Raw genomic sequence first — 26,843 nt, 5'->3', positions numbered from 1 at the left:
ATACTTACTATGATTCCCAAGGTGACTTACAAAATTTACCTGAGAGGGCTAAACCCAGGTCTTTATTAGTCACTTCATGCCCATGCCATTGAGATTGCCTCATTAGAAACTTTTACAGTACCCTGGGGAGTCTTCTCTGCCTCAAATTCATACTACATCATCAGGTTACACCCATGGTCAGTAACCTTGGTGTGTTTACACTTCCTACAGCTGGAAATTCAGATTCCTTATCCTGGCACCCAGAACCCTCCCCCATCTCCCAAATATATCACTCCCAGGAAGCTAAGTCCACCCTACTTTTAAAGATCTTAGAATCATAGGACTGTGAAGTCAGTCCCACTCCTCAAATTTGCAGGTAATACCAGAAGAAGTGACTTTTCCCAAGTTCTTAAAGACAATTACTTGTCATTCTTTCTACCACACTGTCTTTTTAATTAATGATGGTGATATCAACATTCTTTTCAGCTTTTTCCTTTTCTTCCTCCATAAGCCCTCTGCTACAGTGAAATAAGGTGACTCAAGGGAACACTTTATTCCTGACACTGCTGTCTCCATGTTTTGGCTACCCCCCACTGCCAATTTAAAATGCCTTCTCCCACTTTCAACTGTCAAAAAAATCTACATATCTGCCGAGATCTAGTTCAAATTCTATCTTGAACTCTCTTATCCTAAGTGATTTTTCAGTCTTCTAAACCTGTTCTGTGTTTCATTAATTTCATTAATTTATCTAGCAAATAGCACCATCCATGTACCAGGACTGTGCTGCATACTGAGGCCACAGTGAGTGATGAAGAGGTGGACATGGTCTTTGCCCCCAGCGAGAGCAGAGTCTGGTGTAGGGACTACAAGGAAACTACACATTTAGCATAGTAGGCCAAGTGTTTTTCTAAGTAGAAGTCTGTGCTGCTGTGGAAGTGCTTGGGAGGAATGGGTATCAGGGACAACTTCCAGGTGGTAAGCATCCAAGCTGAATCTTAATGGCCAAAAGGAGATGCCAGATAAAACAGCAGCACATGTTCAGGCAGAGAGGACACATGTTCAGATGAGTTAGTGAGTGTGAGCAAAGCATGTTTGAGGCAACTCAACACTTCAGAACTGCGGAGTGTGGTGGATGGAGCAGGAAAGGCATGGAGAGTGAGAGTAGAAAGGGACACATGTGAAGGGCCTTCTCTCACAAACTAAACAACTTCTGTCTTGTCCTGTCAACCCTGAAGGATAGTATTTGTATTTTACATTATTCTGGCTACAAAATGACTAAGATGATTATATAAAACAGGCAGTAGAGAGAAATCAAGACTGAAGACTTTATTTTAATTGCCTGGGCCACCTAACCTAACCTTCTGTGTTAGAAGGTACTCAAAATTATTCTGTGACCAATTGGGTCTTCTTCTTCATTTTACTTGTTTCCTTTGAAAGAGTGAATTTCAAAAATTTATGTTCACTCTATCAGTTATTGTTATTTATATTACACCCTTAGAGAGAAAATCTTTACCGTATAAGTATGAATTTAAGTGTGTGACCGTACAGGTCCACAGTTCCTTCTGTGCAATTCCAAAAACTTAAAGCTCTGAAAACCTGAAAAACTACAATTTTTTGCTTAAGTTTTGCACCATAACTGATTTGGTGGCAATAGTAGTAGAAGTCACCTAATATGAGGCTATTTATAGTCTTTATTCCATTTTGTGTGATCATATATTTTTAGAGAAATGTTACTGTATTTGGTTATATAGTACTGCCCCTGGTCTCATTGGGGAGTTATGTTATGTACTGTATTACTTGCCTAAGATCTGAGTAGTCCTGAATTTCCTGATGTTTCTCACCCTAGGATTTTCAGATAAATGATTGTAGATCTATAGTAAGCCTGAAGGGAATAGTACAAAAGCATCTGTATATAGTTCTGTATTTGTCCTTCACAGTTGGGACAAAATATTAAGGAATTATTTTCAGATTCTTTCACTAACAAAATGAAATGTAGTAATGATTCTCCTCAAGGGTATTTTATTTGTTTTGAAAATATATCCAGTAATGGCTATAAATGATGCCCTTTCATCACATAGAAAAAGATGACAGTAACACCTGACCAGGCTTTACAGAACATAAGCTGGTACGTATTAACACTGGATGCTGTGCCACATAAAAGTTTCATATAAAAATGAATCTTCCAAAGGGAAGATATTTACTTGAGTTCTAAAGAGCTACTTAGGTTAGAGCTCCCTCTGTTGACTGAAAAGTGACATAAAACGATTTGGAAGATTTGGTCAAGAACATGTTGACATCTGTATATAGTAAACATAATTTTACTTCTTTACTGCCAGCATACTATGTCACACGTTTGTTTCTCTGTACCTACAATACACTTATTTTCTGTACTTTAGAAGAGAGCTTTACATCAATAGACTTCAGATTTTAACAGGGAACTTAAAACTTTTTCATTGAAAAAGGAAAATTGAGATCATACCAAGTCTCTTTATATGTTCCATTGTCTTCTTCTTAGCCCAACTATTGAACACTCAAACTAAGACCTAAATTAAGTTGACTGAAGGTATATGTTCATCGTTTTTATATGTCATATATATAATGTTGGACACTGAGTTTATGCCCCTGAAATTATATACAAAACATATTTTCTTGCAAGTGTACAGTTTTCTCAGGAGAGTCCACAGCCTTCATTATTTGTGTTCTAGAAGAAGTTGAGAACCACTGCTGTGAAATAAAAGCTTCTATGATCTTATGACCATGAGTAGGTCTACACAAGTCTTAGTAGTGATTTTCTACCCAAGGGGAATAAAGGGTTTTCCTACAACCAGGCATTGGTTTTTCTTCTGCTGATCTGTAAAAGGTTCTACTTAAGGAAGGAAGCTTGCTTTCATTTCCTAGCAATCTTTCTGGACCTCAGGAAAAAAAGCTTTGAAAGTTAAGAATCCTATAAAACAATGCCCTGCTGTGGTGAGAGCAGCCTGGTTGGAGTCCAACTTCAGTTCTTGAGCTAAATTAAGCTTTGCATAGAGAGCATTCCAGATAAATTGATGATAAAGGACCTACATCCAGTGACCTTAAAATATCCCTAAGGATATGAAACATAACAATTGAAGTAGGGAAGACTACATGATGTAGACTCCATACCTGTGAGAGAAACTACACTGAGTAGAGGCAGGGATAAAGAAGTGGAGCAGACACAAGGGCTTACAGTGACCTGAGAAGTGAGGTGAGGAGCAGCAGGCTTTAGATCAGGGACCAACAAATGTTTTCTTTGAAGGGCCAGATAGTAAATATTTTAGACTTGGAAGGCCACATAGAGTCCATTACATATCTTTAAACATGAAAACTATTCTCAGCTTGGTAGCCTTACAAAACAGGCCTCCAGTAGGGGTAAGAGCAGGAGGAATTTCTAGAGGGGTTGTTGCTTTGCAACGGTATAAAATCATTGCTTTAGTAAGAATATAGCAGGCAAATAGAGGGAGGATTTAAGGTGTGAAGAGAGAGGGAGAGAATTTAGAAATAAATCAATCTAGGCATGGAGCAATTGTGATGGGGATGGAGAGGAAGGTCAGAGTCCAGGAGTCACGCTGTAGGGAGGCCTAGCAAGCCTCAGGGACAGTAGATGAAGGAAAGTGGATAATATGAGTCTAATAATTTGGATCTGGAAACTAGAAAGCATGGTGGTGATATGAATAAGAGAGTTTAGAAAAGGGGCCAGTTTTGGTGGAGGGGTGACATAATGGTAACTGTTAAAACTTGAATCTGAGCTGTGAGTGAACCTCCTGGGTCAGGCACAGACTTAGAAGGTACCGTAGTGAATCAGTCAGGGGTAGAAGGTGTGCCAGACCACATGGGTAGCCAAGTGTCCCTCAGGTTTGGTCTCTAACAGTGAGAGTATAACAGTTAGTGGGGAAGGATGGGAAAAATTAGAAGTAGTAAAGGGGAAATCTAGAATTTCCAAACTAATCTCCCTCATCCCCCCAGTAATTCATCTATTTATTTGTCCATCTTCATTCCATAAAAGATTTGAAGCAGCTTCCACAACTCATTATGGAATACTATGATTAGTCTAGTATTATATTCAACTCAGGATTCTTTTTTCTTCAATCCAAGCAAGTAATTGCTACAGTTTTCTGAGTATTTATGCACCAGGCACTGTTAGGCTCTTCAAACATCAGCTCATTTGTTCCTCAGAAGTTTCATTCTATTTATTTTTTAATACCTTTTTCTTGATCACAACATTGCATGACATGTAGAAGTTGCTCAATAAGTATATGACTGACTAATTACAACAGTTGTTGACAAACTGTAGAAAATAGAGGCAGGAAAAAAAAAAAACATAATTCCCAAACTCAGATAACAGTTGAGCTAGCCTCTGCCTGTATTTCTTTCTAGTCTTACTCTGTTGTCCTCAAATTCAGTTCTCATTGACAAAACATGCTGATCTTAGAACAGATGCTAGAAGTTGCCATTTTCCCCCTGAGTGTTTTAAAATTACTAAGTCCTGGATATGAGCTTGTTTGGCCTTATTTACTTCTTTTTCCTAAAAGTGGAGGGCACTTTGTGACTGTATGGGAGAGCAGACATAGACCCTGGTGAAAAGATGCTAACCATTCTCCTCTCTCGTCCTCCTGTCTCAGGCCTGCTATGGCATCCTGCAGGTTCCAGAAGGGAGCTGGCTTTGTCGTCCCTGTATCCTGGACATTTGTCCGCAATGTGTGTTATGTCCAAAGAAAGGTGGAGCCATGAAGTCCACCAAGACTGCGAGTAAATGGGCTCACGTTAGCTGTTCCTTATGGATTCCAGAGGTAAGAACTCATCTAGGCCTGTGAGGTTGTTTGCTCCAGAGTACCTTCGTATTCCATAACATTCAAGCTGATTCAGGCCTGATGGAGAAGTTTCATGCCTGCCCATGTTTTTGAGGCGATAATGCTTCTGCTTGAGTTCCCACATATCCTTCTTGGATGCAAGTGAGCATGTAAAACCCATGATGATCAATTTATAGGTGTAGTACCAGTGGTATTGGATAAATTTGTATAAGAGAGGCACAAAAGATCAGGGTATGAGCAGCAGGTTTTTTAAGGTAAAACTTACCTTCAAATACCAAATCTTAAGTGTAGGGTTTCATGAATTTTTACACATATGCATCTGTAACCATAACCCAGACAAAGACATGGAATACCCCAGAAGGATCCCTCATACCCACTTTCTAGGCCCTCTCTGGGTCACTGTTACCCAAGAATGATTTCTATCAGTATATTAGGTTTGTCTGTTTTCAAACTTCATATAAATAGAATCATACAGTACGTTCTTTATTTCTGTCTGCCTAACACTCTGTGCTGTATGTATCAACATTCATTCCTTTCTATTACTGAGTAGTATTCCATTGTATGGCTGTACCCTGATTTATTTATCCATTCTCCTTTGATGGACATCTGAGTCGTTTCCAGTTTTAAGCTATCACAAATAAAGTGATCAACAGCTCTTTTCACCATTGTGATAAGTGCCATTTGATTTTTGAAGTTTTTTTCAGAGCTTGGACTCAACATCTGTTTAAGACCTTCTTTATTCAAACTCCATGCCTCATTATTTAATCTGGTTTTTCAGTTTCTGATATTTCCTGGTGGGTTATATGCACACTAACTTGATTAAAAAGGGCTTCCAGACATAACTTCTCCTTATTTCTTATGGCTGCTCTTTTTTTAACCTGTTTCAACATCCCACTCACATCCTCTTTCCCCAACCCCTATCCAAGCCAACAAATGTGTCAGGCAGTTTAACTGTAGACAAGATAGACTGCAGAATTCAGTTCATGGGAGAGCTAATGATACTGTAGCAACGATTCGATCTCCTTTAAAATTTCCCTGGTTTTATTCTTACTAATGTCAGTTCCAGGGGGACTTACCCAATAATTGAGCTCACAGAGTTAAATATGAAAGTTGTAGATACATACTGTAGTATTCTTATGGATATAGAAGTCAATATTTTCAAAACTATTTGAATAGTGGGTTTTTTTTTTTACTAAGAACATCCAGTTTATAAACATGTGAAATGAACTCTCAGGTTTCTGGCTAAAAGGAACTATTTTCCAGCAGCAGATCCCCCAGCTAGTAGAGCAGGCACTCTCAGCATATAAAAGTCTGGAACATGACTCAGGAAGAGTTCTTTAAAAGTAAAAGGTGTCTCACCTATTAACATTCTCTTTGGTTTCTAATACCTGGTTTCCAGTACCTTTTGGGCTGTTCAAGACCTCTCTGATCTTCCTACTGTTGGTTTCTTGATGTGGGCAGAACTTGTACTAGTTTAACCATCCTTATTCAATAGTCTTTCACTTTTCATAAAGTTGTGTCTCTCTTAGAAATTATGTACATATTTTAACATTTTTTTTTAAAGAAGAAAGAAAACACTTTTTACCAGACGTTACTTCACCTCTTATTTTCATATGGAAAAAATTTTTTCATCTTTTTAAAAACATCCTTTTCTTTTCAGCACTCTCCTAAAGACCAATTTCACTTTGAAGCTACTTTGACTGAGAGAGTAAAGTAAGCTGATGATAGATATGTGTTTTTAAAGACTTTAGTTTATAAATGTTATTGTCCTTATCCTTTCTATTTATGTGCTGCAATCGCTTCATCATACAAATTGCTGCTACTTTCCAACAATATCATGCTTCTTTGTAAACTGAACTTAAAGGCTTGTTGCTGCCTTTGTTTTTCATCCTTAGTTGATTAAATGAAGGGAAAAAAAAGGCGTGTGGCACCATCTCTAACATGATAGGTGCTAGATTTTGTGAATTTTAATTCCTTTCCTTAGTAGCTTTCTTTGGTTCCTAAGTAAAGTGTAGATACCTTCGATTCATGTCTAGTCTTCACTCCTGCCCTTTCATCCTGTATATGAATCATTTGCATTACTGGAAATGATTGAAGATCTGAGCAATGGCTAGAGACAAGTTTTAATTATTCTAGGTTCCATAATAACCTTAAGAGACATAGCTCACCTCATTGTTTTGATGTTCTGAGTTTCATGTAACTTCATTTATGGTTTGTGAAAGGTACTTCGGGAATGCCTTGGTGCATCTGCCTTACTGTGGTATTTTATTCATAGGTCAGCATTGGTTGTCCTGAGAGAATGGAACCAATCACAAAGATCTCTCACATCCCACCCAGTCGGTGGGCCTTAGTCTGCTACCTGTGCAAGGTGAAGACAGGGGCTTGCATTCAGGTAAGTTCCCATGAGAAGTGGTCGAGTGGGATAACACCGAACTGGCCGGAGTTTCTCTCCCAGTGAGAGCATCCTATTACTCAGAAGGTCTCCCACTCACTCCCAGGGCTCGGCCATTGTACAGACCATTTCTGGAACCTTTTCTTTTCTTTGGATGTTGCCTCTGAACACTTCAGCTTATTCTTTTCAGTTTCCATAGTGGTAATTAATTTCCATCCTTTGCTGTCAGATTTGATGAATTAGGTAAGTTCTGAAGCTAAATGACACAATAGTGGGTAGGAACAAGCCATCACTCTAAAACAACCAGGCTTGTGTTCTTGTTTAGCTCACCCATTGACTTTGGATAAACTCAGCTTCCCTGTTGCTGGATGAAGTACAACTCATTTTGGTAGGGAAATATGCCTCTGAATGGATAAATTCTGGTGGATAGGTTTGAAAGTCATTCTCATAAGCACACTTGTTGCATATGGTAGTTAGTGCAAGTACAGTTTTCTGAGATATCTGGGGCACAGGAATTCAGCTGCTTAAAGTAAAACTAGTAGCTGGTGCACCAAATAGCAGCATTTCAGTGGTAATAGATGGCACTGTGAGAAGCCACTTATCTCCAGCAAAAGCAGAAGGTTTGACCCTTCCACTCTGCAGATCTCCTGCATAGAAACTACAGGCTGGTTGGAGTTAGATTTGCCTCTTGACCTTCTTTCACAGATAAGTAGCCATATGATATAGCTTTACAGACAATGGCTCTAGGTGTTTCATGAGGTTCCTTGCTGTCTGGCTCATCTTGTAGATTTCTTGCTCCACATCTGGGATCAGCCACTCCTCCAAGTAATGCTGGTTATTTTTTGGGAAATGGTATTTAACAACCACAGTCTGGACCCCAAAGGCCCTTTTAACTTTTTTTTTTTACCCCCCCCTTTTAACTTTTTAAATTCATTTTTACATCTGACACAATTAGATATTTCGTCTTGCTTTTTAAAAACTTTTTCCTACTAATTTCATTTATTTTATCTACAGCAGTTTAGTGATTAGAAAACAAAACTATTCCCACAGCGTCTGCTACCTTAACATGTTGCCTGTTTATGTTTTTCTGAGTGCTCTCCTGGTTGCTTCTCATATGTGAGCCCCTTAAGAGCCAAGGCTGTGCATCATTCTTCTGTGAATTTCCCCTGGCATAAAGGAGAGTGCCTGCCCATTGTCAGTGCTCAATTAGTGTTTATTGAATTAAGTGTATCATAGATTAATTTGTAACATGCATTCTCCCCACTAAAAACAAAATATTTTCCATGTTTTCATAATTATTATTTAGTCATTTTATAATAGCACATTGAATTTATATCCATTGATTAACTTATTTTTCTTATTGCAATACCTGCATTTCCCCCTTATTTTTGCTGTTTTAAAGGATGGGGTTTTTTACAGCAATTATTAATTGGCAGCATGACTACAGTGAGAGAAAACACTGCCTTGGACCTTAGCAGATCTGAGTTTGCATTACAGCCCCACATTACCATATTCTACCCTCTGTTATAGTAATTTATCTGTAGTAGACTGTAAGCTCAGACTGTTTCATCCTTAGATGCCCCATACCCATGACATGGCAAACAGGCAATATATATTAGATTAATGAATGGATGAAACATTCTGGAGTAGCTTTTTCATTTTTAGGGCAGTGGTTCTTATTTTTATTATCCTTAAAGTTTAGATTCTGCATTTTGTAAAGATTTTACCAAATTAAGATTCTTAAAATTTTGATTATAAGGAATTAAATTTATTCAACAAATATTTGAGTGCCTAATTGTATGCCAGGCACTCACTGTTTTAGGCACTTTGGATTTATCAATGAACCAACAAAGAACCTTGTACCATGGAACTTACAGTTTAGTTGGGAGAAACATAATATGCAACAGATATTAAACAGCATATTAGAAGGTGGTAAGTGCTATGGAAAGGAAATATATGGAGTATTGTAAGCAGATCAGGGAGTGTGGGGCAGGGACCATGCATTGCAATTTTAAATAGAGTGGTTGGAGTAAGACTTGTAGAGGTGACATTTGAGCAAAATCTTGAAGGTGACAGAAAATGATGCAGATATTGGTGCTAAAAATGTTCCAGGCAGTGGCATCAGCCAATACAAAGCCCCTGAGGTAGAAGTGTGTCTAGCCTGTTTGAGTGACAGGAAAAAAGCCAGTGAGACTGGACTGGAGTGTGTTGAAAGAGAAGGTCAGAGAAAATATATGGGGATTTGATTGGTTGTGGCAGGAGTTGGCAATTATTTTCTATAAATGGCCAGATAGTAAATATTTTAGGCTTTTCAGGTCACACAGTCTCTATCACAACTCCTCAACTTTGCCACAAAGACAGCCATAGACAATATTTAAGCAAATGAACATGGCTGTGTTCCAATAACATTTTAGTTGTGGACTCTAGATTTTAATATTATTTTCATGTGTCATGAAATATTTCTTTTGATTTTCCCCCTCTATTTAAAAATATGAAAACCATCCCTAGCTCGTGGGCCACACGAAAACAGGCAGCTGGCTGTGCTTGGTCTCTGGACCACAGTTTGCTGTAGGGCTTTCCAGGGCCCATATGAGATCTTTTTATTTTACTTTCAGTTTAACACATCAGATGTGGGGGGATTGGCAGGTTTTGAGCAGACAAGTGACTTGATTTATGCTTTTAAGGGATCATTATATGGAATGATTTGCTTCTAAATAATCTGGAGGGCAGGTAGTATGGGGATTAAAAATAAAACAAGGTTGATCATGCAGTAATAGTTATTGAAACTGGATGATGGTTATGTGGGATTTATTATAGTATTCTCTATGCTATTATATAGGTTTTTAAATTTCCATAGTAAAAGGTTAAAGCAGAAATGAGCACTCTGGCTGCTGTCTTTAGAACAGACTGTGAGGAAAGAAGGTTAGAAACAGGAAAAGCAATTAGGAGATTATTAAAATAATCCATGAGAGATGATGCTGACTTTGACCAGAGTGATAAGCCCTAAAGGTGGTAAAAAGTGGTTGGATAATTGATGAATGTTGGAAGGTAAAGCCAACAGGATTTACTATGGATCAGCTATGAGGTGTGAGAGAAAGATAAGAGTTGGGGATGCCTCCAGGTTTTTTGGCCCAAACAGTGGGAAGGATGAGGTTGCCATAAATCTGCCGGTTTGGAATAGATTTGGGGAGGAAGATAAGTTCAGTTTTAGACATTTTAAGTTTAAGGTGTCTATCAGGTATCCTAGTAGAAATGTTTAACTAGCAGTTGTCTGTATGAGCTTGGAGTTTGGGGGAAGTTTACAACTGAAGACATAAACGTGGGAGTCATTGGCATATATAGATAGCTTTTACCTGGACAGAGGGAGTGAGTGTTGATAGAACAGTATCAAGCACTGGGCCTCGAAGCATTCCAGCATTAAGAAGTAAAGGAGAGTACGAAGAACTAGCAGAAGACACAGCGAAGAGCTGCCCAGAGGACAAGAGGAAAATCAAGAGCCTGTAATAGCCTAGAAATTAAGGGAAGAAAGCATTTCAAGAAGAAAGAAAAGTTCAGTGGTGTAAAAAATGCTGAAGTAAGAAGAGGACTGACTACAAATTGACCCCTGAATATAGCAATGTGGTTATTGGTAATCTGGATGAGCAGTTTGGGGGGAGTGGTGATAGCAAAAGCTACATGGTCATGGTGAGGACAAAGAAATGGAGTGGGAACAGTCCAGAAAAGCAAGGGAAATAGGTCTTTTCTTTAAGTTGGAAGAAATAACAAATATGTATGCACAGTTGTTAACATAGAATGGTGATTTTAGACTTTTCATCTCATGGCACACGTAAACTACTAAAATTTTGCAGCACAACAAAAAAAATTTTTTTTTTTTGCTGATCTGACAAAATATAGGTATAATATTGATTTATTCATACCAGACAGCTATGTTGTATTGGCTTTTGTCATTTTTTATTTAACAGTCTAAGGGAAAAGAGGTCAGTGCCCCTGACTAAGTAGTCAGGTGTTGCATGTTTTAAAAATACTTATGACATACCAGTTGAAAATCACTGAGATAGAACATAACAGTGTACATGCAAAAGAAGTGATCCAGTGGAGAGGAAAAACTACTGAAATGAGGTTTTTCAGTAGGTGAGAGATGGTGGGGTAAAGTGTGCAATGCAAGGGTGGCTTTAGGCAAAATCAGATAGTTCTTCCCAGGTGTGTAGGTATAGTATTAGGTAAGTGTTCTGGTGGGAATCTGCAGAAGTGCTCTTGAATATTTTAATTTCCTCAGTGAGATAGATAGGAAGCAAGATCATCAGGTGAAAGTGAGGATATAAGTGGGCATAGAGGTTTGAGGAGAAAAGAAGTGTGAAATAGTTTTATAGTTTGGAGAAGTGCAGTGTCAGTGTGAGACTGCATTAAAGACACTCCCCCGGGTCTTCTTAAGTGTGGTTGTAGTTTTCTCCTCCTGCATTCTACTTGTACTAATGGAGTGTTCTTTGTTTTTCGTGGTTGACACCTGATTTTCCTGTGGGAAAACAGACCGAAACCTTTGTTTCCTTTTAAACCATCACTAAGTAAATTTAATTTCAAACCGATTAGTAATTTAACTACTTGCTCCCTGTATAGAAATGAAAAATACAGTAAACAAATACAGGTGACCATTAGACCATGCATTGTGCTGAAAGCCCTCCAAGTCAGTAAATGTTTTCTCAAATAGCATTTCATTTAGTCCCATACTGTAATCCATTATTAGAGAAAAACATAAATTAGATAACGAACAAAAAATAATGCTTAAAAATTCACTTTACAGAACCAGTGAAACGACTCCTGCGTTACTTCTGGATTTAGCAAAAATTGAAACTAAGTTTAAGTTTCAAATAACGGTTACATATTAAAATACATTTACGTTCTAAGTGCACCTGTAACTTTCCAGTAGTCTCAATATGCCTTTACAAAAAGTGTCTCTTAATGAGACAGAATTCTGAGTAAATTATCTAGCCAGTAAAAAGGTATTCACTGTGCCTCCAACGCGGCCCAGAAGCAAAATCACCATGTTGCTTGCCCTAGCTTGAGAATTTTAACTCAACTTCTGGGCCCCACAGTAACACCAGTTTCATGTTGCTCTGCTCTTTCGCTCTTTCGCTTTCAAAAAAATTTATCTATTTAATCATTATACATACTCTCGCCCCTGGCTGGTTTGGCTCAGTGGATTGAGCGTCGGCCTGCGAGCTAAGTGTCGCTGGTTCGATCTTCCAGTCAGGGCACATCAGAGAAGGAAAACTCTGATTCCAAAAAACCTCCGCTGCCTTGCGGCATACCTCTTCAGGGGAAAGGCTAAGGGAGTAAACCCCGACAGAAAATCCGGAGCCGGAGTCCCTAAGGCAGTTTGACGTTGTAGTCAACACCGGCAACTCCTGCGGCGCACCTGAAGCCAAGCTGTATTGACTCCGTCTTTCCCTTGGATCCTTCAGCTGCGAAGAGAGGGGGGGTCTGCTGCATGGGCAACAGCAGACCCTCCATATCACCCTGCCCAGGCTCTGTAGCTTCAGCTTCACTGGAGAGGACACTCCAGCGTCATCGCAAGATGTCGATTCAACACGGGAGGAGACAGATAACGTGTCACTCCCGAGTCGGACTGCACAACCATTCTCGGCGGTGCAGATAGACTCTTAAGAAGCTACACCATCGTCTCTCGAGACGGACGGCTGCCGACGACGATTAGACCATGCAGAGGTTAGGGGCACCAACCCGCTGCACAGTTGAAAATGCACATATAACTACATCAGCTCGCCACATATGCGAATTACCAACCTCACAGTTGACCCGTAAACAGGTCAGGTTTAAACTATGCGAGTCAATTGGAAAATCCACCTGTAAGTGGACCGTTACAGTTCAGACCTTTTGTTGTTCAAGGGTCAACTGTACAGTAATTCAATAAGGGTCAAATTTTGTTAGTATCCTTGTTCTTCAGAGGTTTATTTAAGTCTTTATGTTTAGTAACATATTTGGGGCACTTTGCTTTATAAACTCTTTCCACTGTGGAGAAGTCTGGAAGTTCCTTAAAAGTTTAGACGTAGAGTTAGCCTATGGCCCAGCACTTCTACTTATAAGTATATACCTGAAGTTCAAGGTCCCAAGACTACCTTAGTAATTCACTAGAACTCAGAAAAATCATTACACTCATGGTTACAGTCTATTATTAGAGTGAAAGGATACAAATTAAAATAAAAAGGAAGAAGCATATAGGGCAGGATCCTGGAAAGACCAGGCATGGACTTTCAGTTCTCTCCAGGCAGGATCTTGTGGACAGTGCTTATTTCTCCTACCAATGATGTGTGATAATACACACAGACTATTGCCAACCAGGGAAGCTCACTCTTGGTGTTCAGAGAGTAGGAGTTGGTCAAGTAGACATGGCTGACCACCCACATGTTCCCTCTAGAGATCAGGCTGATATCACATGGCCCAATGCCTCCACCATAAATCATATAGTTATCTTAGACTGTCTGGCTTGGCTCAAAGCCCCTAGGTAAATAAAAACACTTATCAGGACACTCCCAAGAGTTTAGACATTACCTCTCAGGAGCTAGGGGCAAAGGATCAAATCTTTCTTTGGGCAAGGTTAATTCTTTACTGCACATCACCAAAGAGAAATGAAAAAGTATGCCCACACAAAAACTTATGCATAAATGTTCATAACAACATTATTTCAGGATAGCCAAAAAGTAAAAATGACCCAAATGACCATCAGCTGATGAATTAATAAACAAATCTATAAAGACTCAAAGTAGATAAATGGTTGTGCATGTTTCGGGGCTGAGAACAGGGAGTGACTGCATATAGCCACAAGATTTATTTTGGGGGGTATTGAAAATGTACTAGAATTACGCAGTGGTGATGATTGCACAAGTCTGTAAACACAGCAAACCATTGAAATATATACTTAAAATTGTTGAGTTCTATGATATGTAAATTATATCTCAATTAAGCTTGGTTTTTTCCTCACCCAACAACAATTTTTCGTTACTTTTAGAAAGGAAGGGAGAAAGAGAAAAAGCGATGCAAAAGAGAGGCATCAATTGCTCACCTCCTGTATATGCCCAGACTGGGGATCATACACACCCTGACTGGGATTCAGCCCACAACCTAGGTATGTGCCCTGACCAGGATCGTACCTGCAACCTTTTGGTTATGGGACAATGCTCCAACCAACAGAGCCACACTGGCCAGGGCAAGCTGTTTTTTGTTAATGGACATAATATTCCTCCTGTCACTCTTAAGGGGTTACAGTAGAAAGAAATTAGATGTTTACAAAGGCATTTTGTTTTAACAGGATGTGCCAAATACATGTTTGGGGGGAGAAAAGTTAAATAGGTTTTTGATTGGCACCAAAATTTGGTTGTCATTTCTCATTTACCACCAAAATATATAGACCTCCAGCTATAAATATCATAGAATGACCTTTTTTTTTTTTTTTTTTTTTTTTGAAACTAGATTGATTTTATGGCAGTTTCTTAGATATTCCATTTTTAATCCAAGTACCCTATTCTTATTTGTGTATTATATTTTATTTTGAATAATTTATATTTGTCTCTACAGTCTATAAGCTTGATCTGAGAGAGATGATCTGTTTTTAGCTTCCCGTTAATAGTTTTATGTCACACATTCACCCTCTTGAATAAAAAACAATCCTTTTGCTTTCTCTCCCTGTATTTTATCATTTATTAAACAGCAAAAGAACATTATGCCCAATACGTTTAATCTTTTTCTCAAGAATACTTTTTGCTCCTTGTTTTTTAAATGATTAGCTAGTTTCTTAGCCAACTGATGAGAAAAGGTACCCATAAAAAAAGTACATTTGGGGCTTTCATCATCCTCGTTTTCATGATGCTTTTCAAATACATGGAAGTTTTAAGGATACAGATTTCAATGTAATGTAACAGACTTTTTCAACAGAGCTGTCCCACACTGGGGTGCGCTGTCTTAGAAATGAAGTTAAGTGGCTAAGATTACCACTTAATTGAAAAGTGGAAGGAGTTTTGAGGGAGGCAGTGGAAGTGGAAAATTCAGTACTCTAGAGAGACTACAAGCAATAATAAATGTGATGCTGGATGAGATGATCTTAGAATTATATTCCATCCCTGGGACTCTATTCTATGAAATTAGTTTAAATGGAATCTACCCCATTAAAGCTTTGATGGTTGCCAGTATTCTCTTAAGTGTTGAATTTCACAGTATACTGAAACAGAGAAATGCACCAGTCATGGGCCAGATTCTCCATGCTCTCTCTCCCTATGATACCTCAGTGTGTGCTACACAGTGTCACTTAACAAATGTGTTGCATCTGTGAATGGCAAGATATTATAAACTTAATTTCAAATTGTCTATAACCATACTGTCCAATAGAACTTTCTGCAGTGATGGAAATCTCTGCTTTCCAGCATTATTGGAATGTGACTAGCGTGACTAAGGATTTGAATTTTTAATTGTGTGTGATTTTAATTAATTTAAATTTAAATAGATACTTTTGGCTACTATGTTGGACAGCACAGCTCTACAAGAATTTCAGGAAGTTAGGTTACTTAGCTTTTGGAGCTCCTGTGGCCTTTTTAAAACTAGTAGACGCTCTGGCAATAATATTGACTTCTTTTCTTTCATTTGTTCAGAAGTTTTTCTTGAGCACCTGCTTGTTCGGTAGTTGATGGCATTGCACAATGAATGACACAGCTTCTGTCCTTAAGAGCTAGGGCCAGGAATTTGACATTTATTATACTATAGGTACAGTGTGAAAAGTACCATTACAGAAACATATAATAAGGTAATGTAGGAGACACAGAATAGATACAGCATGACTCTTTACAGGGGCCAAAGAAAACTTCTCCAACAGACAATGCTTGAGCTGAAACCTTAAAGAGGAGTTTGAAATTTTTTTGTTTTCAGTTTTTTGCCTCTGTCTTTGCTTTTTTTCTATAGCAGCGGATTTCCTGGGTTAATTATAAAGCCTCTGTTACGATCAATTTAGGACCAACTTTCTCCCTGTGTTTCCTTTGCTTCCTATGAGTTCTCAATTTAGGTCCAGGGACATAGGGCTCCCCCTTTCTCCCCAGCCCTGCTGCTTTAACACATCTTTTCTTCCTGCAGTGCTCAGTAAAAAGCTGCACTACAGCGTTCCATGTCACCTGTGCCTTTGAGCACAGCCTAGAGATGAAGACCATCCTTGACAAGGGTGATGAAGTAAAGTTTAAGTCATTCTGCCTCAAGCACAGCCAAAACAGGCAGAAACTTGGGGAGGCCGAGTACCCCCTACACAGGGCTGCAGAGCAAAGCCAGGCCAAAAATGAGACCAGCCTCCGCGCACAGAAGCTTCGGGAGCTGGAAGAGGAGTTCTATACCCTGGTCACTGTGGAAGATGTCGCCTTAGAGCTCGGGCTGCCCACACTAACTGTGGACTTTATCTATAACTACTGGAAACTAAAGCGGAAAAGTAACTTCAATAAGCCATTATTTCCTCCAAAGGAGGTTGAAGAAAAAGGCCTGGTACAGCCAAAAGTCGAAAGTATTCACACTCGCATGAGAATGTTTATGCACCTACGTCAAGACCTAGAACGGGTAAGGTGAACAGCTGTGACTGGTGTGTAGGTCTCAGTCTGCATAGAAATGGAGGTCCCACTTCCAGTTTTTTTTTTAAGGTCAGCTAATTTATAGTGTGGGCTTCTGTGTCCTTATATTCTGATTTCATTGTGACCCCAGACATTAGACTCTTTAAATTTTGGCAGGTGCATTCAAGGAATTGGAAAAGCCTCACTTATATCCTCTATGAACTTAAATCTGAAATAAATTCTCATTTGGTTTACTTTTTATTCACCATTGAGCCTAAATTGGCTCAGTTATATTTTACTGACACATTTGTGAAGACTGTAGGCTGAAGAATGAATTTTGTTCAGGAAAGCACTAGATCAGAGTTTCTCAAACTCAGTACTTCTGACATTTGTGCTGAATAGTTCTTTGTTACAGGAGCCTTTCCTTTGTTGTAGAAGACACTGTCAGATGTTTAGCAGCATCCCTGCTCTCTACCCACTAGATGCTAGTAGCAACCCCTCCCCATACCCAGTTGTAACAACCAACAACCAAAAAAGTTTCCAGTTTACCAAATGCCCACTGGGGCTCAAAGTTGTCCTTAGTTGAGATCCTCTGCAGCAGATAATTTCTCTCAACTCCGTGTGTGTGTGTGTGTGTGTGTGTGTGTGTGTGTGTGAGAGAGAGAAACTACAGGGGTTCAACTCCATGTGTGTGTGTGTGTGTCAGCTGTCTCCTTAATTGAAACTACAGGGGTTCAACTCCGTGTGTGTGTGTGTGTGTGTGTGTGTGTGTGTGTGTGTCAGCTGTCTCCTTAATTGAAACTACAGGGGTTCAACTCCGTGTGTGTGTGTGTGTGTGTGTGTGTGTGTCAGCTGTCTCCTTAATTGAAACTACAGGGGTTCAACTCCGTGTGTGTGTGTGTGTGTGTGTGTATGTGTCAGCTGTCTCCTTAATTGAAACTACAGGGGTTCAACTCCGTGTGTGTGTGTGTGTGTGTGTGTGTGTGTGTGTGTGTGTGTGTGTGAGCTGTCTCCTTAATTGAAACTACAGGGGTTCAAACATAAATTAGACTCTATGTTTACTCTAGAGAATTTTATAATCAAGTATAATTACAGTGATGGCTTGGTTTTTCTCTGCTACCAGAATTTAGAAGAAAACTAATAGAGTTGGCTTGCTTTTAAATTTTAACTCATATATATAGCACTTACTATGCAGCAGAACTGTCCTAACATGTTGTATATTAACTCATTTAATCCTAACATACCTATGAAGAAAGTGCTATTATTATTCCTACTTATAGATGAGTAAAGCATTGTGCAGAGAGGTTGAATAATTTGTCCATGAGAAAATGAGGATTTCACCCTGAGCTGAAAGAATGAGCAAAAAGCCACTTCTAGTCTCGCAGCAGACTTTTATCCTGCTAGTCCAGCGCTCATTAGAAAATTGTACTGGATCCAGCATTGCCATTGTTTACTCTGGTATCTAAAAGGAAGGCTAAGCAGGGCAGGGGAGAGCAATGGAGGAAAGATGGGACAACTGTAATAGAACAACAATGAAAAAAATGGAAAAAATTAAAATAATTAATTAATTGAAGGCTGAAATGTTAAATCATCATTCAGTCTTCCCAGCCTGGTTGTACAGATAAATATCGAGCCCAGTACTCCCCCAGGAGAGATGGCTTCAGGAAGTGGCTTTCTGCTGCTGGTTGACATGGGAACCATGACCCCATGACTGGCCACACTGTGTGAAATTCCTGTGGAGTGGCTCTCATGCAGCTTTTGGGTTCCATCTTTTTTTCACCACCCACCCCGACCCCGGTGCCACCCCATCTGATTTTAGTTGTCTAAATTTTAGCTAAACAATTTTAATTGTCAGATTTGCATAACATGACAAAAACTTTTTTGTTGGGGGTTGGGCTTTCAGGTCCGAAATCTATGCTACATGATAATCAGACGAGAGAAACTGAAGTCATCCCAAAACAAACTACAAGAACAGATCTTTGGTACGCAAGTCCAGCTTCTTAACCAGGAAATGGCTGAAGGTATTCTAAAAATATATATAGATTCTGGTTACATCCTATATTAACTATTTAAATTTTATCTCAATTGTTTCACTTAAAAATCTCTTAAAATTCTTGTTCAGTATCTCATTTGCTGTAGTCCAACCCTGATATAACATGGCCCATTTAACCGTTGACTCATGGGACAAGAAATCCCAGGATGGGGTTGGGGGACTTGCAGGTCTAGGGCAGGTAATCTAGGTCCCAGACAGATATTAGGGGCCATTAGTTGGAGCCATGAAATTATAATCATCAGATTCATTTAGAAGTCAAGAGGACAGTATATAATCTTAGTTTCCAGAAAACATTCCATTCCAAAGTTAATCATCATAACAATAGTCTGTTAAAACAAATCCTTAGCCAGAAGTTAGGAGATCTGGGTTCTTATCTCTTTTATTCATTCACTAATCCAGGGGTGGGCAAAAGTAGGTTAATAATAATGCAATAATTAATAAATAACAATACAAGAATAAACTTTTGCATACTCACAACTGTAAACCTATTTTTGTTCACCTGTGTGTTTGTTGAGCATAGTAATCAGCAAGACAGAATCCCTACCTACAGGAATGCTTCCCATTAGTGAGAAAGAGAGGTGAGCATAACTACAGTGCCCTAAACATGGAGAGCTTGGCTAGAATGATGGGTCATGTTCAGTAACATTTGTAAACTCCCTGTGCCTCACCTAACACAGAAGTTCGTGGCAGAGCTTACACAACTGGGGGTCACTGAGCAGGGTTTGCAGAATCCAGCTCCTGCCAACAGCCAGCCGTAGGGCAGGAGAGACACCAAAAAATGAAGTGTCCCTGGGGTATTTTTGAGTATCATGAGTCACAGCAGAATGGCGTAGCAGGAGGCAGCAGGGCTGCTTAGCCACAAGAGTACCATGACAGACAAGAAAAAAAGAACCAAAAGACAGTGGGGAGGGGACCCTGCATACTATTGGCCCCTACACCACATGGCTTCTGATTGGTGGGAGCCAGCCGCATAACTGCTTGGGGCATCAGCAAGGGGCAGCCTCTGGAAGAGAAGAGGTCCATGAGTGTTCAACATGAACCCTTAGGGAACAAATTCTGCCCATTGAGGCACCTAATAACTATCCTTTCTATATTATAGTCATTTTTGTAAGGCTATATTAAGATGGTAATAGGTGAAGTTCAAGTCCATATGCAAGGAAGAATTGTTTGGTAGTACTCTTTTAATTTCAGAGTACTCAAAATCATAGAGGAATACTTGTTCTAAATATGACTATAGAGTGACATAACCAGGTAACTGATTGTCAATACTCCCCAGGCTAACCTTATTGCAGGCCATTGGCAGGAATTTAATGATTCTTTTCTGCCATCCCTGCCACTACAAAACTTGTCTCACATCTATCTCCCTGATAGTCATTAATGATGAGGAGGTCTTTTTAGGTTAAGGACATAATAATACACAGGAACCACCCACTACCACTTCTATTAATGACAGGTTAAAACCTATATTCACACACTCTTCACTCACCAAAGTCTGTGCTATGTTCCTGAGGGTTTGTATTTGATTTGCTTCAGAACAGCGAGGAGAGGTTGGAGGGTGAGTTCTGAAATGCCTGCATTTAAGGCACATCCTAAGTGCTTTGCAGTACCCACACACATACAGACATAAATAGGGAGACCCTGTTTGTATGTCATTGCTAGTGATATTCTTTTCAGATATGGAAGAGACAGAAATGGGGATGTAAGAAATAGCACACTAGTCTTTGTGATCATTTTAGACTGGGAGGGCACAGGTGAAAAGGTTGGGAGTCACACAGCAAACACTAACTCAGCTCACTCCAGCTACTGTATACCAGGATGTCCATACATATCAAAGACAGGTTCTTGTTAGACATTTGGAGGAGTGGGTATGTGAACTGACTCTGCCATAAGCACATATGCTGTTATTTAAATCAGTTGTTAAAATGAATCTTTTCTTTTTGATATCAGAACTTCCTCACTCAAGTGGATCAGATAACTCTTCTCAACCACCACCAAGACCTTCCTTAAAGTTAAAAGTGCCCAAATTAACCCTGGAAGACTGCCGTAAAAGCTACCCTGGTCTTCATCGTGGACGCCCTTCTCCTGACAGCAACTCCTCTGTTCCCAGTACAGGGAGCATACAAGTGCCTGAAAAGTCATTAGAAATGAGAATAAAATCATTTCCAACTTATCCGTTAGAGAGCAATAATAACCGTTTGCCGATAGGTCTGGGCCTTTCTAGGAGTGAATCAGAGGAGCCCAGTCCTGCTTGGGCAACTCCATCTCTGGAGTTCTATCACGGGCAATCACTGGGAAAACCTCTGGTCTTTCAGGCTGCCCTGCATGGACAGTCCTTAATTGGCAATGGGAAAAGTCAGCCTGGTTCCAGGTTTGCCAAATCCAATGGCCTGGAGGGCAGCTGGTCTGGGGATATCAACCCAATAGACAACCCCAGTGAGATACTACGTGGCCAAGAGTCTAAGCTCAGCTCCCACCTGGCCAGTCAGGGTAGCTCTAGAAAACCGACCATGGAACACTTCAGCAGGTCCTTTAAGGAGTCCACCAACAGGTGGGGGAGGACCACAGAGGGCCACCCCTACTGTGGGAAGCAAACCAAGAATGTTAACCCCAGGGAGCAGCCCTGGGGCAAGCAGCTTGTCAGGCGTTCTGCAGGGAAAGCTCCTTATCAGGAAAATGATGGGTATTGCCCAGATTTGGAGCTGAGTGATTCAGAAGCAGAAAGTGATGGGAATACAGAGAAAGTCAGGGTAAGGAGAGAGAGCTCAGACAGGGAAAATCCTCCTCGTGACTCGAGACGGGATTGCTATGGTAAAAGCAAGACATATCCCCTCTCCCGCAGTTCAATGCATAGGTGATTAACAACTTCCTAGATTAACTCAGCATTTGCCTTTGCCTCATATTGTGGAAAACCCATACACCAAAAGGATTCTGGCATATATTGGTGAAAAGACTAAAACGTTTCCACAGTAAATTGGCTTGCAGTTTCTGAACCAGTTTCAAGTCTAGTTTTCACAAGCACATTACAAGAATTGCAGATTGTCCAAAAGCTTTTTTTGTTGCTTCTTTTTTTTGTTTGTTTTGGTTTTTTGGGGTTTTTTTTTGTTTGTTTGTTTGTTTATTTGTTTTTTTGCCAGAGACTATTGAGAACAGCTGGGCCCAGAGTATTTGTTCGGTAAATACTTCAGGGCAGCTTTCCAGTTATATTAATACAATGATGTGCATACGTATTAAGAACCCTTGCATTGTTGGTGAATTTGCAAGAGACCACAATTATCAGACACTAAAACTACTTATCTTTTGAAGCTACGGCATATGACTCCTAGAGCTCCTGCCTGTAGGAAGTTTCTAACTCCACTGGTATCTGGAAACCCTCCTCAGGGAAAGACCAGGGACCAACATCTCAGATACTGTCAAACTGACTACCCTCTTTGTTTGCTCTGCACAAGGTTGAGTTCCTTTCAGAGAATCTTAATTTATCAATTCAGTACTATTAATGATTCTAAGTGTCCAGTGCCTGTTCCTAGACTTGCTTGTTGGGGACGCACTTGTAACTATTTCACCCAGCTAACAAGCATAAAAAGCTAACTTGTGGATAGTGTTTACAAAAGTACTACTTCCAAGGAAAATGCTCTGATTCTCTCAGTGTAGGCATTTGTGAAGGATCCCAGAGCCTTTCCTAAAGTAAGACCATTTCTGGGGGATTTGTACCAGGTCAGGGTTTTTGTGTTGTTATTTTCAAATAAGTTTGACTTAAATAAGTTTGGCTGACAGCTTTTGTATACCTGCTTTAATCTTTATAAAAATTTTATTGAGGTATAATTATAATAAAATGCACAGAGGTTAAGTTTTCTTACCTGCTTTAATTTTGAAACAGATTTTTATTGTCAATCAAAATTTGAAAGCATGTGTTTAACACATGGATATAATTTAGCTGTGTACCAACTTTGAATCTGAAGCAATTTTCCAAACAAGAAGGCTGGAGCCGTTTTTCAGAAGTTGCTTATACACCGTTCCCAAACTATCAGCCTTGATTAATTTCTCGGAAGAAGAGAATGATTACATTTGGGGATGGGATAAACATGTCTGTTTCCCATTTAATTCTCTGCTCTCTTTTCTCCTTAGCCTTAAGTTAATATTCTCTTTCTTCTAGTTTGGGAGAGTATAGTGGAATGTTCAGACAAAAGAGGCCATTTTAGAGTTTTGAAGTTGCTTACTGGTAAAACAGTCCATCCAGCTGCAGTAGGTGCCAGTCAATAAAAGCAGGGGCCCCTCTATATGGGAAACTCAGCAGTTTCCTCTCCCGACTATTGTTCTTGTAGCCTTGTTAATGGATTTCTTTGCTTTTGCCTCCTGTTCTGAAAAAGTCTGTATTTTGCCTATCCTTTGGCCACACCTTCAACATGTTTCCTTTTTGCCTGTGTGATGGAGTGAACATGCTCTAGCACGTGTGGGAGGTGTCCTGTATTTTGTTTGAATGGAAAAAGCTGTGGATTATCCAAAGGAGAAATAGAATTTCTCCTATTTATGCACTAGGTTTCTGTGCTTTCTTAAAAATTCTCCTGGGGTAGATACTAATTTGACACTTTCAAGGCAATGAAATGATAATGGAGCTATGTTATAAACTCCTTCTGTTACAGGCCAGTATGGCAGCCCATGTCCTGTCATGCCTTTCAATTATAAGTGAATGGAAAGAAAAGCAAACAATGAAAAAGTGCTTCAGCCAAAATTCTGTATCTAATGCCATTGGGAGAGTATTGACTAAAATAATTTCAGTCAGGGAAATATAGTTGTAATATTTTTACAGGATTTTCCTAGGCAAATGAAGGAGCCTTCAGTTGTATAAATTTCAATTGCCCCAAAATGTATTTGCTACATTTTGCTGATGTTTGAAGTATTACCTCTTAACCTTCTTTGTTAATTTTTTTTTCATTTTGTCTTATATAGTCCAGTTTTCCAAGATAAACTCAGTCTTTTTTCAAATGTCACCTTTTTACCAATACTTTTTCATTAAATTATGAAAACTGCTAACTACTGTCATTGTGGTAATTTTTTTATTTTCGCATATGGGTTTTAGAAAATCTTACATATATACTTTTTATATTTGAAAAATCTTATTCATGCCCTGGCCAGTGTGGTTTATTTGGTTGGAGCGTGGTGCCGTAAACCGAAAGGTCGTGGGTTCGATTCTGGTCAGGGCATATACCTAGGTTGCAGGTTTGGTCCCCAGTTGGGAAGCATGTGAGAGGCAACCAGTCGATGTTTCTCACAGATGTTTCTCTTCCTCTTCCTCTCCCTCCTGTCCCCTCTCTCTAAAATTAATGAGCATGTCCTCGGGTGAGGATAAAAGAAAAAATATTCGTTAAGCAAAATAGATGATGGAGGGGGAAAGGAAGGAGAAGGAGAAATTGAATGTTTAGAAGCACAAATTCATGATTAATGTCAATACCAGGGACCAAAGAGAATTCTGAGGAGTTGAACTCTACCAGAAATCATGGGTTCATTAGGCTGATAAGACAAAACCTTAGGATCATCATTTTAAAAATCAACAGGGAGCCCTGGCTGGTGTGGGTCAGTGGATTGAGTGCTGGCCTGCAAACCAAAGGGTCACTGGTTCAATTCCCAGTCAGGGCACATGCCTGGCTTGTGGGTCCTCGAATAGGGGGGTGTGAGAGGCAACTACACATTGATTTGATGCTTCTCTCCTCCTTTTTCTCCCTTCTTTCCCCTCTCTCTGAAAATAAATGACATCTTTAAAATAAATAAATAAATAAATAAATAAATAAATAAATAAATAATAAAAATCAGAGAAATGGATCCTATCTACAGTCACAAAGGTCCGGCAAACATATATCTTTACAATATGCATTCTATTTGGAGCTACGTGAGTATGTTAATGTTATAGGGGTTATGTAGTATCATGAGGGGACTTTGAGGATATAAATATTTTCATTATGTTTGACAAATGTACTTGCTAAAGATCATTTGATAAATCAGTAGTGAAGATAGTAAAAAGATAAGGCTGTTTCTCTCCCCTTACCTCCCTCACTCTCCCCCTCCCATTAATGTATAACTTTTGATTCAATAATTCATTAGGTAAAATGCTGGACAATTGATACTACAAATAAACCCTGTTATAGCCAACTACAGTTCTGGTTTTATACTGATGTCTATATTTCCAGTGGGAGATGAACCTTTGCCTTTGTGTTGAAGACACTTTTAAACTCAGAGGATGTACAATCCTGGGGTTTTTTTCCCTCCAGGACTTTGTGTTCTCGCATTTTTTTTTTTTTTATAAGTAAGAACAGGCCAAAATGGAGTCACTTTTGCTAAGCTGCATCAGCAAACCAAAATGTTAAGAATTCACCTAATTGCAGTTTCAACCTCTCCTAGACTGTAATTCTCTGGTCATCAGTAGTTAGTAATCTGCCTGATAAGATCCCTTGCCTTCCCCTAAGGCAGAGGTTCCCAACCTGTGGGACACGACCTCTTTGGGGGTCGAACGACCCTTTCACAGGGGTCGCCTAAGACCATCGGAAAACACATATATAATTACATATTGTTTTTGTGATTAATCACTATGCTTTAGTTGTGGTTGGGGATCACCACAACATGAGGAACTGTATTAAAAGGTCTCGGCATTAGGAAAGTTGAGAACCATTGCCGTAAGGGAAAGTGTTATAGCCTGAAACAATCAGCTTTTTAAACTTAGTCCCACCCTCTGCCTATAAAAACCTTCCATTCTGTACAACTCATCTGAGTTCCCTTTAGTTGGTACTTGAGATGCTGCCCAATTCATGAGTTGCCTAATAAAGCCAATTAGATCTTCTAATTTTGTTCTCTAACAGCATGCCTGCTGACCCCAAAGAATCGAGAACAAATAACAATAGGAGTAATACCTTATTTACCACTTAATGACTTTCATGCAATATTTCCCAAAAGGTCTATCTTATAACAAATGTTTATTAGATTTTCACAAATTTAATTCAACTATTTTCAACTTTTATGGAAAGCAATGATTTCTATTTTTTTTTAATTTTATTTTTTGGTTTTTCAATTACAGTTGTCCCATTTTTCCCCATTGCTCCCCCACCCACCCAGCCCACCCCTTCTCCCACAATCATATCCCTCCCCGTTGTCCATGTCCATGAGTCATTTATACATGTTCCTTGACTTAAACCCTTCCCTTACTTATCCCCCTTCTCTCCCTCCCTCCTCCCCTCTATTGACTGTTATTCTGCTCCTTGTCCTATTTAGTTCATTTGTTTATGTTGTTCCTTAGTCTCCTGTATTAGGTGATACCATATGGTATTTTTCTTTCTTTGCCTGGCTTAGATCACTAAGCGTAATTCTCTCTAATTCCATCCATGTTGTCGCAAATGGCAGGAGTTCCTTCCTTCTACTGCATAGTATTCCTTTGTGTAAATGTACCACAGTTTTTTGATCCACTCACCTACACATGGGCACTTAGGCTGTTTCCAGCACTTGGCTATTGTAAACAATGCTGCTATGAACATAGGGGTACATAAGTTCTTTTGAATTGAGGTTTCAGGATATTTTGTGTATAAACATTGCAGTGGAATCGCTGGTTCAAAAGGCTGTTCCATTTTCAGTTTTTTGAGGAAATTCCATACTGTTTTCCACAGTGGCTGCACCAGTCTGCATTCCCACCAACAGTGCAGTAGGGTTCCCATTTCTCCACATCCTCACCAGCACTTGTTGTTTGTTGATTTGTTGATGATAGCCATTCTGACTGGTGTAAAGTGGTATCTCATTGTGGTTTTTATTTACATCTCTCTGATGGTTAGTGATGCTGAGCATTCTTTCGTGTGTCTGTGGATCTTCTGTGTATCCTCCTTGGAGAAGTGTTTGTTCAGGTCTTTTGCCCATATTTTAATTGGGCTATCTGTCTTCTTGGTGTTGAGATGTGTAAATTCTTTATATATTTTGGAGATCAATCCCTTGTCTGAGGTATCACTGGCAAATATGTTTTCCCATATGATTGG

General features: G+C 39.4%; 1 protein-coding gene across 1 annotated transcript in view; it reads left to right on the top strand.

Moving 5' to 3' along the window:
* Nucleotides 1–21,903, top strand: part of JADE3 (jade family PHD finger 3) — a 61,980-nt gene extending 40,077 nt beyond the window's left edge. Inside the window, exons 6-10 of the mRNA XM_090264105.1 lie at nucleotides 4,620–4,787; nucleotides 7,084–7,200; nucleotides 16,330–16,797; nucleotides 18,691–18,808; nucleotides 20,788–21,903. Coding sequence (XP_090120231.1) covers nucleotides 4,620–4,787; nucleotides 7,084–7,200; nucleotides 16,330–16,797; nucleotides 18,691–18,808; nucleotides 20,788–21,695 — 1,779 coding nt within the window. The 3' untranslated portion in view covers nucleotides 21,696–21,903. The remainder of the gene's footprint in view (nucleotides 1–4,619; nucleotides 4,788–7,083; nucleotides 7,201–16,329; nucleotides 16,798–18,690; nucleotides 18,809–20,787) is intronic.
* The last annotated feature ends 4,940 nt before the right edge of the window (nucleotides 21,904–26,843 follow it).

Source organism: Furipterus horrens, unplaced genomic scaffold, assembly GCF_987537825.1.
Source record: "Furipterus horrens unplaced genomic scaffold, mFurHor1.1.pri manual_scaffold_17, whole genome shotgun sequence".
In the NCBI taxonomy this organism is placed as follows: Eukaryota; Metazoa; Chordata; class Mammalia; order Chiroptera; family Furipteridae; genus Furipterus; species Furipterus horrens.
Note: the sequence above shows the minus strand (reverse complement) of the source record. Positions and strands in the feature narration are given on the sequence as shown.